Source organism: Branchiostoma belcheri, unplaced genomic scaffold (genome assembly GCF_001625305.1).
Source record: "Branchiostoma belcheri isolate BF01 breed outbred unplaced genomic scaffold, Haploidv18h27 scaffold69, whole genome shotgun sequence".
Lineage (NCBI taxonomy): Eukaryota > Metazoa > Chordata > Leptocardii > Amphioxiformes > Branchiostomatidae > Branchiostoma > Branchiostoma belcheri.
Window position 1 is genome coordinate 1,310,352 of NW_017804342.1, and position 11,950 is coordinate 1,322,301.

General features: G+C 39.1%; 2 protein-coding genes and 1 non-coding gene across 3 annotated transcripts in view; 2 read left to right on the top strand and 1 right to left on the bottom strand.

The window, feature by feature from the left end:
• LOC109484153 overlaps positions 1-4,257 on the top strand; it is a 9,323-nt gene extending 5,066 nt beyond the window's left edge. Inside the window, exons 4-9 of the mRNA XM_019787380.1 lie at positions 1,272-1,398; positions 1,797-1,855; positions 2,245-2,361; positions 2,624-2,710; positions 3,031-3,193; positions 3,643-4,257. Coding sequence (XP_019642939.1) covers positions 1,272-1,398; positions 1,797-1,855; positions 2,245-2,361; positions 2,624-2,710; positions 3,031-3,193; positions 3,643-3,707 — 618 coding nt within the window. The 3' untranslated portion in view covers positions 3,708-4,257. The remainder of the gene's footprint in view (positions 1-1,271; positions 1,399-1,796; positions 1,856-2,244; positions 2,362-2,623; positions 2,711-3,030; positions 3,194-3,642) is intronic.
• A 270-nt stretch (positions 4,258-4,527) lies between these two features.
• On the bottom strand, positions 4,528-9,770 carry LOC109484169. The gene is made up of 12 exons (XM_019787398.1): positions 9,651-9,770; positions 9,088-9,172; positions 8,684-8,817; positions 8,155-8,262; positions 7,864-7,920; positions 7,431-7,561; positions 6,981-7,035; positions 6,711-6,803; positions 6,165-6,299; positions 5,733-5,834; positions 5,240-5,404; positions 4,528-4,783 (listed from the first exon to the last, which is right to left on the bottom strand). The coding sequence occupies exons 1-12, from the start codon at positions 9,738-9,740 to the stop codon at positions 4,652-4,654; spliced, it is 1,287 nt and encodes a 428-aa protein (XP_019642957.1). The 5' UTR covers positions 9,741-9,770; the 3' UTR covers positions 4,528-4,651.
• A 1,135-nt stretch (positions 9,771-10,905) lies between these two features.
• Positions 10,906-10,978, top strand: Trnar-ccu. The gene has a single exon. It is a non-coding gene; the product is annotated as a tRNA-Arg (tRNA).
• Positions 10,979-11,950: the final 972 nt, after the last annotated feature.

Consider the following 11,950-nt stretch of genomic DNA (forward strand, 5'->3'; position numbering starts at 1 on the left):
AATGTCGACACTGTTTGTTGAGTACTAGTACAGTATATTTATATTCCTAATCAAAAGTAACAGTGAAAGATTTGCCCATACATTGGTATTGAAATAAAGAGCACATTTTAGTACCGTTCACCTGTCAATTTGGTCATTTCCGGGGGTACGTTTATTCCGGAGGGTATGTATATTAGACTTTGAAGATTTGTCCGGGGGGTATGTTTATTCCGGGGGTATGTTTATTAGGGACATGAGAGTAGTATGCATTAAATGTTATAAAGATTTGGTAATAACTGCTGCAATTGCACCAATAAACCAAGTTTAAAAAATTACGTTTTAATATTATCTTGAGACATCTGAATAAGTCAAGACGAAGGTTATGGAAGTGCACTATATTCCTCGGTCGCAAGATGTCGCTTTTGATTAGTGGCCTGAATGGAATTTCCCATATCGAAGATCCCGGATGTAACGCATGAGGCTGCTTAGGTATTTACTTAGCAAAAATAGCAAAATATCAGGAATTATAAGGGTATTAGGCATAGAGCCATAGGATAAAAATGGAGCTAAAGATACTACGGGCAAGGGCAATCAATTACATTGTGTTTTATTCGTGCTGTTGAACAGATTTAAACAGAGTTACGTTATCGCCCCCCCCCCGTCGAAATTTATGAATTCGTACAACCTAACAATATGTTAGTGCATTAAGCTTGATAACGTTTGACAGCGTCTGTTATTGTAGCCACTCCATTTTGTGTTGTCTCATGAAGTTATACCAAAATAAAACATTTCACTTTTGACACATGCATCTTTGCTCTTTATTCATCAGTATTGTCCAGACATTACAATTTCAATGAAACATACAGATGAAACATAGTTCCTCTGTAATATACAACATGACACTACTGATTCCAAAAAATGTCTTCCCCATACATAGAGCTGTGTAACCTACTCTAACAGAGAAATTAGCTCCACATACATATCCTAAACTCTTTCCTGTCTCTCAAATCTTCAATCACAAATGAAAATCTGTATCTCTACCTAAACATTTTCCCTCCCAACATCTGCTTCGAGATTAATATTTTTCACTAATTCCATTGAAGCAAATGATAATGGAAGCCAACTTATTACCCTGTTTGGTGTTACAGGTATGAACATACTAGGTAATACATTCTTTCCTCTCTAGCAGTTACACAAATCTATGTGGACATCCTCCAAGAACACAAAACTACATGGCCAGCGGCCGAGATAAACTTTTTTCAAAAGTCTTGTTGTTTGTGTGTGGGGTTCAGGTGCGGTTGATTCTGGTGGTGGTGTTCTCAGTGATCGCTGTTCCTCTGGCTGTCTACATCCTGGTGTCCTTCTATCAGTCACGCAACCTCATCTTCAGAACAGTTGGCGCCAACGAAGCATTGCAGAGTAACATCATATTTACATAATTATCATTATCATATGATATCTTTTTAAATAAAGATTTCTATACTGGTCGCTATTGTATGGGGTGGAGTGGGGACAAGTTATGTTCTGACCTTGTATACAATTATTTCAGCAAAAATTAGAACAATAGTCTTGCAAAAGTGTTGCATGAAAAAAAAGGTTCTCTGAACTTTGTCATGAAACTATTGATTCACTTTAGTCTGCCTATAACCTCTTTGGAATAACTCATTGGTTAAAACAACATACCTATAACCTCCTTGGTGAAAATGTGAAAAAAAAGTAATACCAATTTTTTCTTGCCACCATGACCTATTCTACAACTATAGAATTCTGTTAAACAATCTTCATAATTTTCCTAATTTTCTGTTATATGCCAACAGACATGTGTGACCTGACTTTCTTCAACGAAGCTTTACTGAAGCTGGACTTTCAGCTGGAGGTGAGTTTTCTCATATTCTGAGCATTATTACAGTTTATTTTGGGTAGAAGCTTCATACATTTATGTCTAATGTTACCTTCACACATATTGTTTTTATTTGCTCTTCTTCTTCTGCAAACATATGAGGTCAATGACCTGGACCAGATGCCTGTCACCTTTGGTAACTGTTGCTGTAGCACATACCCTGTGGTGTTGGGTTACATTATGTAGCAAGTTGCAGGACAGAGCTGAAGGAGCTGGTCACCATATAGTAATATGTTTGAGTAAGAATAAACTGAGCAGTAGTTTGTAAGACTAGACCATGCAAAGGTTAACATTATGGACAGTTGCTTGGCAAATGCAATATTTCTAATTTGCCTTAAATTTCTTTCTTTCTCTCTTTCCCAAAGTTGTCCATGGTGGTGTTAGTGATGGACAAGGGAACAGACGTGAACCCTGAGGACATCGTGGTGTTGTCTGTGGGGACTGTGTTTGTGCTGGTCTGGGCCATAATGGGATATCTCTCGGTGAGTTTAATTGCAAAGTTAGGTTCCAACTGTACACATAGAATTAGTCTATCATTTTAATCTTCATTTTTTAAGTGGTTAAAACATATTTCCTTCTGCCGTAAATGTATATTGTAAATTTTTTCTTCAGTCTATTCTGGAAGAAAAAAGCCAGTGAGTTCTTTTTTTGGTGTATCTTGTCTTACCTGATTTTAGCTGTTTTATTTGATGTGCTTCTATTAACATGTAGTTGCCTTCCCGCTTTTGCACATACATCCTCTAGATGAGATTTGAGAACAGAGTTTTGGTGATCATCTTCCTGCTACTGTGGTGGTGTGAGCCGGCCTACATCATTTACAAGATGGTGGTTGTAAGTCTTTAATAATAAGTGTTAATTACCTGCAGCTTTCATGTGGATATTCAAGTGTCTGAGTGACTACTACTTAGTATGGAGATTACACAAACTGCTCTAAGTACTTTGTGTAATCTACATACTAAATAATAGTACATTAGATGGATGGGTGCATGGCTTCAACTGCCTTCTGTCTGTTTGTCTGCTTGGATAGATGGAAGGATAGATTGATGGATAGATGCATGGGGGATAAAAGAATGGATAAGTCATTGGATGTATGGATGGATAGATTGATCAAAATGTTAATCTTATATTACCATGTATTACTAAAACTGCAGGTTGCCCAGCAGCTCCACAACAAGGGAAAAACACTCTCTGACACCAAAATTGTGTCAGCAGCAGCCATCGCCTGTGGCATTGCTGCATGTGTCATCCACTCCCTGATCCTGGTCATCACGTGGACGGTCTGGGGAAACTTTGGCAAAGGGCTCAAGGAGAAAGGTACAGTAAATTACCTGACACAAACTAGTAGTTACTAAGGCATCCTTCCATTGGAGAGATGATGGGAGTATCACTCTAGGTCTGGTGTTATGACCGTGTACAGCATCTGGTGTGGCTAAAGTTAGTGTTGGTTCTCATTATCATGTAGGGAATTATCATTCCTACAGAGGACACACCCCCCATGACTGACTCCAATCTTTTCTTAGTCTTGCAGTTCTTGGCTATTTAGGGCCAATGTGGGTCTCGTATTAGCCATAAATTGTTGTTATGGAAGATCAACATGAAAACCCTGAGGAGATTGTCTGTATTTGATTTTACACTAAGTTTCATAAAGTGATTACATTATATTATGTGTTATGTTACGTCCTCTACCTGGTGTAGTACTTCCACTTCCTGCTAGGTGGCGCAGTCATACTGAACTTGAATCCTATACATGATTTCCTCCCCAGTGTATGGACAGCCAGCAAGCACAGAAGACAGCAGGCAGGTTGTGGAAGAAGAGTCAAGAACTTAAGGCAGAATACAGCAGCTAACAGCCGCTGGACTTGTACAAAGACAATCTTGTCACTTGACATAGTACTGTCTAATTCTCTTGCATCATATCACACTTTATAGCATTACAGACTTTCATTGTTGAAAGTAGAGATTTATTTTTTCCATCAATTCTACAATCAGACTGTTACATAACTGTTTGTTTACATAAACATTGAATTCTGAATTATTTTTAAGGATGTCAAGTGACATACATGTATGCAGGATCTAATGATACATGACTGCACTACATGTTCTTGGAATGTTAAAATATGCTATACATGTAGAACTACTAGAAGTGTCAACTTATACAGATCATTTATTGCACTATCAACATTCCAGAAATGCATTGATTATTAAGTTTGCTTTTTTTTGCTTATTAAATACAATAAAGAATATTGTAAGTTTAGGGTAATTAAAAGTATTATGCAGACTAACAAAAAGCCATGTATGTATGTGAAGGCACAATATACATTAATTTTGTAATTTGATTTTATACAAGAGTTTTTAAATTGCATGCACAGGTTGTTGTACACAACATGTACATGTATGAAATAAGAATCCTATTGAACATATAATGTCTACATCAAATTATATATACTTCTCAATAAAGATAATTATGTAATATCGTGTGGTGTCATCACAAGTGCCTTGTGACTTATACTATACCCTGAGCAAGTCTCCAATAGACCACTCTCTTTGCAGGCTGAATAAATGGTAGAAATTGGCCTAAAAAGGAATGTAAAAGACCAGGGGAGTTAGCCAGCCATGGAGCACATTGTAAACTGGACCCTCTATGTCAGAAATTGGTCGTCCATGTATCCCCAGAACACACATTGACTTTGAAAACTAGTACTCCTCCTACACTAAAATTTTGTGACATTTAAAAGCTGTTCGTCCCTATAAAGATAATCTATCAATGTGTGATCAGCTGTAGGACCCATCCTGGTGTATTTTGATGACTCTGTCCTGTAGTCTAGCCTGCTCAGCTGCAAACACCAGCAGGTGGCTGTGTAGGGTGTCCTGTGGTCCTGTCACTATGTGGGACTGGTTACCACTCTGTAACACAGTTCATCAGAAGGGAGGTCAGAGATTTTTAAAACTTACATTGAGGAAAATGTTTTACATTCCAGGAAAATAGATTACTATAAAATAGGTTGTCTCTTGATTGATAACAGGATGTGCACAAGATGACTTAAGCTAAGTTTCATGGATTTTCATGACTTTTTCTTTTAATTTTGTGAGTACAATATGATCGTATTATGGAAAAAAAACATTGTACATTGTATGTTCATATGTTCATGTTTTAGGCTGCTAAAATAGCATGTCAATCCTATGAAGGGTGATGTCTGTCCCTCTAAAAAAGCAAAGCAAAGATCTGAATAGCTACTCTTCCACTTGTCATGACGGAGAAGACAGTATTTACAGGCTCATTCATTGTACTGGAAAATTCCCTTAGCTCTTTTCGACAAGCACAATGAACAGTGGGCCACGGCCTAACGGCTTAAAGTTTACCTGCACAGCCTTGACAAAGGCATCCATGAGGAAGAAGTCTGCTCCACCATGTGGCATGTCCCCCACGCTGCTAGAGGGCGCCGCTTCACAGTCATGTTTCGTCTCTTCCTGAGTCAGGAAGTCATAGAGGTAGACAGGACCTGCACCTGAGCAGCGTAATTCACCCTGGAAGGAAGGAAGGATACACCATGTACCATGGTAAACCACACAAATTTGATTTGTCGTTGCTTGGAGTGAAAACCATTGTAACAGACTAGAACTAGAATAACAAAAACAGGGTTAGGTATTGATAATGACTGCTGGTATTTTGGAAGTGTACTGCACTCACACTCACAGAAAGACACACATATGGACAGACATATGCAGGCAACTACAAAGGGGTCTGTAAAATGTCTATAAAGAGCCAACTGAAGGAAATAAATTGAGTTTACCTGTGTAAATGCTCTTATAATAAACTGTTGGGAAATGAAGAATAATAATTAAAAAAAATTACCTTGGTGCCTGAGATCCTTGTCTGTCGCTCACCCACTTCCTGAGTGAAGGTCACCATGTTTAGACATGCTGTCTGTCCACCTTCAAACTGGAAATTGACAACCTGGAAATAGATGAAATCTGTAAGGTACCTCATGATATTCAGTATATGATCAGAGCAACATCTTTGTAAAGGACAGGAGGGAGATATTCTGCAGTTGCTAGCAAATGTGTAGCGGCCATTCGATTGCAATTGGGACATTCAAGTTTTGATCAGCTGGTTTAGATCAGTCATGTCTTTATATGTTCTTACTTGAAGTTTAACTTTACATCATAGCATTGTCATGCTCTTAGAAAACAGGAAAAGGAAAAGAAAAAGTCACTCTGAATTGAATTTCAAAAAAGGATTGAGTGAGGATGAAGAGAGTTAGGGAAGAATGCAGCATAATGTTACCTGATTGGATAAGACATCATTGTCACAGTCGTACACACAGCGCCCGTAAGGCCCGGTTCTCAGTGCTTCAGTCAGACTCTCGATGTCAACAGGCTCCTTAGGACACACTACACTGACTGGCCAGCCTGTCTGCCCCTGATCATGTTAAACACACAGTGTGGATTATACAGCAAGACATGCTAACACTGATATAACAGATGCTATAGTATAGAAATCAATCATACAAAGTAGACACTGAACATTTTATAGGATAGAGGCAAGTAGTGGGCTGTCATCAAGCTGCAGCATTGTTGTGCAAACACATCTAACCCTCGAAATATGGGGAACAACAGATGCTAAACCGGATAGTGTGAGATGGATAATCAATGCAGAAGTCACTGCAAAAACCATGAAAATAAAACAACTGTAAGAAAAAAGATGTCCAGCTTGATTTTTTTTGCCATGGAGGTTCTCCTTTCAGTAAGATATGGCAAGAATACTGTTGGCCTAACAATATCTGTGTTCATGCATCATTGTGATATCATGTCTAACAGCGATAATTCTCACCTGTTCAACTCTTCTCACATAGATTTTCTTGGCAGAATAAGGACAGGTGCTCTCCACCTGGCAGTCTAAACACCTGCTAGCTGCACCTGCTGGCTGAAAGGTACATACAGGTGAATTGCACAGACTTCACACAGTCTTACAGATATATTTAGTCATACATAACAGATAGTGCAATTTGGGCTACAATAAGTGAAACGTATCTACATGCATATGTAGCATTACATGCATATCCTTTACATACTCTGGGTGTTTTGTGTCTAGTGTTCTCACCTTGTTGTCAGGTGTGAAGTGAAGAAGACTTCCAAAAGAGGACACCTTGACACACCTGGTGTATACAAATAGACAGACTTTTACACAGCTAGGCCTTTGCTGTATGTTTTTTAACAATTACAGAGTTTTGTGATTGCTACGCTGTGTGGACTAACTACAAGCCTCGATTTGAATTGGTTATACTTTAATTCATATAAGTATGGGTGAATGAAAGTGAAGGCTGACTTTAATGATCTGACAATAGTGCAAGCACGTCTAACCATCAGAAGACGGGGAACAACAGACGATAAACCGGACAGTGAGTGAGTGTGTGAGTATCAATGTCAGCTTGAATTGGCTTTAAGATAATGACCCGTAACTCTAACCCTTGATTTTAATGATACATACATGTATACCATTACCATAGATGATAATCTAGAATTGTGGCATAAAAAGAAGACATGACCTGACCTTGATCCTGAGAGCCAGTAGCGGATGAGGTCGACGTCATGGCAGCACTTGGCCAGGAGAGAGAAGCTGCTCTCTGTCGTGTTCCGCCAGTTCCCGCGTACAAAGGAATGGGCAAAGTGCCAGAAACCAACCTACAAGTCAAGTAAAGAAGGCTACTATGTATAGTTGATACTGCAGGGCTTGAAATCATTTTTTGTTGCATACCTGCACTGGTGCAGGTAACATTGAAAATGCACCACACATAATTTAGGAAGTATGAATCATACTAAAAACTGCCATTGCCAATGCCATTGCCATTATTTCTTTTATAGTAAACATGTAGCTAATGAAAAATCTATATACATGTTGATTGATTGACTGATTGATTGATTGGTTGGTTGACGTATCAATGAGGAAAATGAATGAAAGAGAGAAACATTGAATTTTGCCTCACTGGTTCCATGTGGTGGATGTTGACTACCTCTCCTATGGCACCACTGTCAATCAGTTCCTACAAAACAAAGGACAAACTTTAATTCCTGACAAAACCCTAGACTACATGTATCCTATTGCCTTAAGTTACACTGGAAAACTGCTATATGCATGTACTAGTAGGTTAACGTGTAACAATGACAGTTCCGAGCTAACAATTTTATAGAATTCAGATCAAACTCAACACATCAAAGAACAATATGTTTTATGTTTTACACAGATGACATAATATAAGGACATTATTAATAGTGACCTTTATTTTCTGTACTGGTGAGTAGTATCTCAGCACATGGCACACAGACAGGATGACATTATTCCTCTCACAAGCAGACACAATCTCTCTGCAGTCCTCCTCTGTTACCTTAAAACATGTTATGTATGTAAAACATCAGTACAGCAATATATTATTGTTACATTGCATCTAACGAATACAAAAAGTCCATTTTATTTTTGATGAATGTATTTTTGATAAAACTTAATGTATATACAATTATACTACCACTATACTGCCACTATCCTGCCAGATAAAGCCAATTACATGATCAGATTCTACTTGGTTTTGGTACATTTGAAAGGAATTTAGCAAAGGACATTATGAAAACAAAGGGCTGGGTGCTAGCCTGGGTACCAAGCTAGGCTTCATTAGATAAGGACAGGACATTGAAATCAAAGTCATCAACTCATTACATCTACAGGAATATCTATACATAGATACACAAAGGCTTAAACTACGGAGCACTGTCAAAATACTACTTTTTAAGTTCCGGTTGTTGAGAACTCACTGCCATGGGTTTCTCCAGTAGAATGTGATAGCCTCGGTCAGCGAAGGCCACGGCTGGACCCTTGTGCAGCTGGTCTGGGGTTGCTATGACAACACAGTCGGCAAACTTCTCTCTGCCCGCAGCTTCCTGCCAGTCTGGGGAAATGGAGGGGGCAAAAGTTCAAGTTCATATTTTCGAACAAACTACCTGTATTTAGCTTACTAGTATATATACAAATGTATATCAAGCAAGTTTGAACAGAAGGAATTGGTCTAACCCAAATTTTCAATTGTACAACCTTCAAGATACACTTCAAAGCTTGTTTAAGCCAATTTTAATTTCCTGAAATGAAAGATCAACATGAAAAGAAAGTCTAAGGAGAAAGTTGGAACATGATGTTTCAAGGAGTGAATGTGTGGTTTCACCTGTAAACACATTCCCAGCTGGGATGTTATACAGCTGCTGCAGACGTTTGCACCTGAACAGGCGAGGGTCGGCAACACCAACCACCTGCAAAGGAAGCAGGACTTCTGATGAATAGGGAAATTCTAAAAGTTGCTGTGACCAAGAAATCTTTAATCAGTCATTCTATAGTAAATCATAGTACATGTATATAGAACCAAACCAGGAAATTTAGGCAGGTGAAGTCGAGTAGGTATAAAGTAAACACTCTATCAGTCTATGTACAAAAGTAATTATAAGAGGGCCTGCATGGGGGGTTAGTGATTACGATTTACGCAAAATTTTTGCCGCCAATTACAAATTACGTTAAAGTCTCAAAGATGATTACGACTTAACGCTTTGCAGGTAATGTTCTATTACGAATTATGTGGATTTTTTGGGAGGCTGCCTACGGATTACGAAGACAAAAAAAGGCCTGATTACGCCTTACGAAAAAGCGCATGCAGGCCCCCTTATAATTAAAGCAACAAGTGTTGGTCAAAGAAGATGACGTGGCCTTAAGGGTAATTAAATTAAACCACCTCACCTGTAAGTGTTCGCTGTAGTTCAGGGCATACTGGGCATAAGTTTCTCCTCTCACCCCCGCTCCTATTATTAGGACCTGGACTGGAGACATGGCCTGATTCCCTGGTTGTCACATGTGGATGGTTTCTGAAATAAACATCAATTTCATTTTTAGATGTCAGTTTCTTGTTATTGCCACCCCATCCCCCCTTCTTAGTTGTACGGTTTGATAGTCAGGCCTTATATTTATACCTCATTGTGTTTTAACTTTGCAGAAGGACATCATTATTGTTTTTGCTCCCTTTCTCCTTCTTCTCCAAACACATTAGGTCAATGACCTGGTCCAGACATCTGTCACCATAGTAACTAGTGATTTAGCAGACACCCTGTGATGATGTTGGATAACATTGAAGCAAGTGGCATGGAGGAGCTGTTAAAACAGAGCAGTAGTTTGTTGGGCTAGACCATGTGAAGGAAAGCATATTTTAATGCTATTAGCTCATAGAGGTAGATTAGCTTTGCAAACGTTATAATTTTAGTTTAGATGTACAGTACTACTTTTTTGCGTCAAGTTCAAAATGTGGAACACTCCTTAGTACCTAGCAGTGACTGATAACTCACGATTAGGATGTAAAGAGATATCTATTAAATACATACTCACCGACCATTGCTTGCGTGGACTCGAAAGTCAAAACTGTCAATTTGTTTGAACCCGGAAGTAATGACAGTGGTGGGTTGTACCATTATGATAATGTTTTGCAGGGGTGGGAAGAGCTTATGTTCAATAGGCAGCAAATCTCCAATCATATAAAGTGAAAGAAATATTTACTGGAGTGTTCATAAGATAAACAAATGTTTATAACTGGAAGGAACCCATTTCTAATTGTGGAGCTTCCTTACTAAACGTGGCAGCGAACTTCCACAGTCATTGCGCTATCTAGCGATGTATATTAGAATTGCAGACCAGTGTCAGAGACATCATGCCGCGTAGGCAGACTGGCAGTGCAAACTTCAAAACAACTTTCCAAGGCCATTTTATATGAATTGATATTTTTAAATCGGTACAAAATCCGGGTGATACGGATCACTTAAGCTTAAAGCAATTTCTTTCAATTGATATTTGTGAAAAGGGGCGCCAAAAGTCGAGTGCGGAGAGACATGTACAAATGTATATCGTCCTATGATGCAGATCAAGTTTCGTAAGGAATTTTAACAATGATGTGTGACTTTGCCTCCAAATTTACACTGGCCACATGTCCCTTCACCGCGTTATGTGAGCCCCAGTGGCCTAATGGATAAGGCGTCAGCCTCCTAAGTTGAAGATTGCGGGTTCGAATCCCGTCTGGGGTAACACAAGCTACATTTTTGATCGCGTTCTAATCTTTTAAAAGTTCGCTACTGAATTTCTTTATTCGAATTGCAACAACGATAACAATACACGTGGAGCATTACAAACATACTAGTATACAGTAAGTTGAACTGTTACTGAATTTGCACAATTCGAGCCACTGCACACTTGAAGGGGCCCGCATGCCCTCTTCCGTAGAGCGTAATCGGCCGTTTTAATTCTATGTAGAGCGTAGACGGAGCGCTCTAATTCAACGTAGAGCGTAATTGGCGCGTTTTGCGTAGAGCGTATTTGCCATTTCAATTCTACGTAATGCGTTGTAGCCACTTTATCGTAAAGCGTAATCGAGAGCTCTCAAAATTTAGCGTAGAGCGTTGCCGGGACCCCCCCCCCCATGCGGATAGAAGCCGACGGGGCAAAACCGGTCGTGACAGGCTGAATAAAAGTTCTAAACGTGAACTATGCCACTCCAGATGTCTTACTGAGGGATGACTGCAGTGTGAAGATGTCGGTTAGTTTGAGGAATGAATCCACTATACTTTGTACCGCTACTGAATCGGCACAAAGTGCAGAAGGCCACACCTAGGAAATTTTATGGATGACGTCGCGCACCGATTGATTTTGGTCTATCCCCAGAAAAAAACTAGAAATTCCGCTACCAAAGAGTCACGACAGTGCCGCAAATCACAAGATTGGAAGATACGATGAACGGAAAGAAACAGGACAACAACTGCCGTTCCACTGATTTATTGCTATTTCACTCGGAAAAAAGACTTGTTGCAATTGGTTGTTCACACTGTGTCATCTGATTCAATTTGTGTCCTAACATTTGTCATCTCGTAGTATAGTATATTTCAAATCTAGGCATCTTGTTTATTTCGGCCCTGCTTGATTTTTCTAATGCCCTTTCGCATACTAGTAGGCGGTGACAGTAAACACAGCTAATGAAAATCCACATTACCTTTTTGTATATA

Bases quoted from the DNA above. Each gene is read 5' to 3' on its own strand.
- LOC109484169 (XM_019787398.1), bottom strand. From the start codon at position 9,740: ATGTCTCCAGTCCAGGTCCTAATAATAGGAGCGGGGGTGAGAGGAGAA. The intron at 8,818-9,087 runs GTGAAACCACAC...CCATTTCCCCAG, and splicing joins AGCTGGGAATGTGTTTACAG to ACTGGCAGGAAGCTGCGGGC. The intron at 6,300-6,710 runs GTGAGAATTATC...TAACATGATCAG, and splicing joins ATGTGAGAAGAGTTGAACAG to GGGCAGACAGGCTGGCCAGT.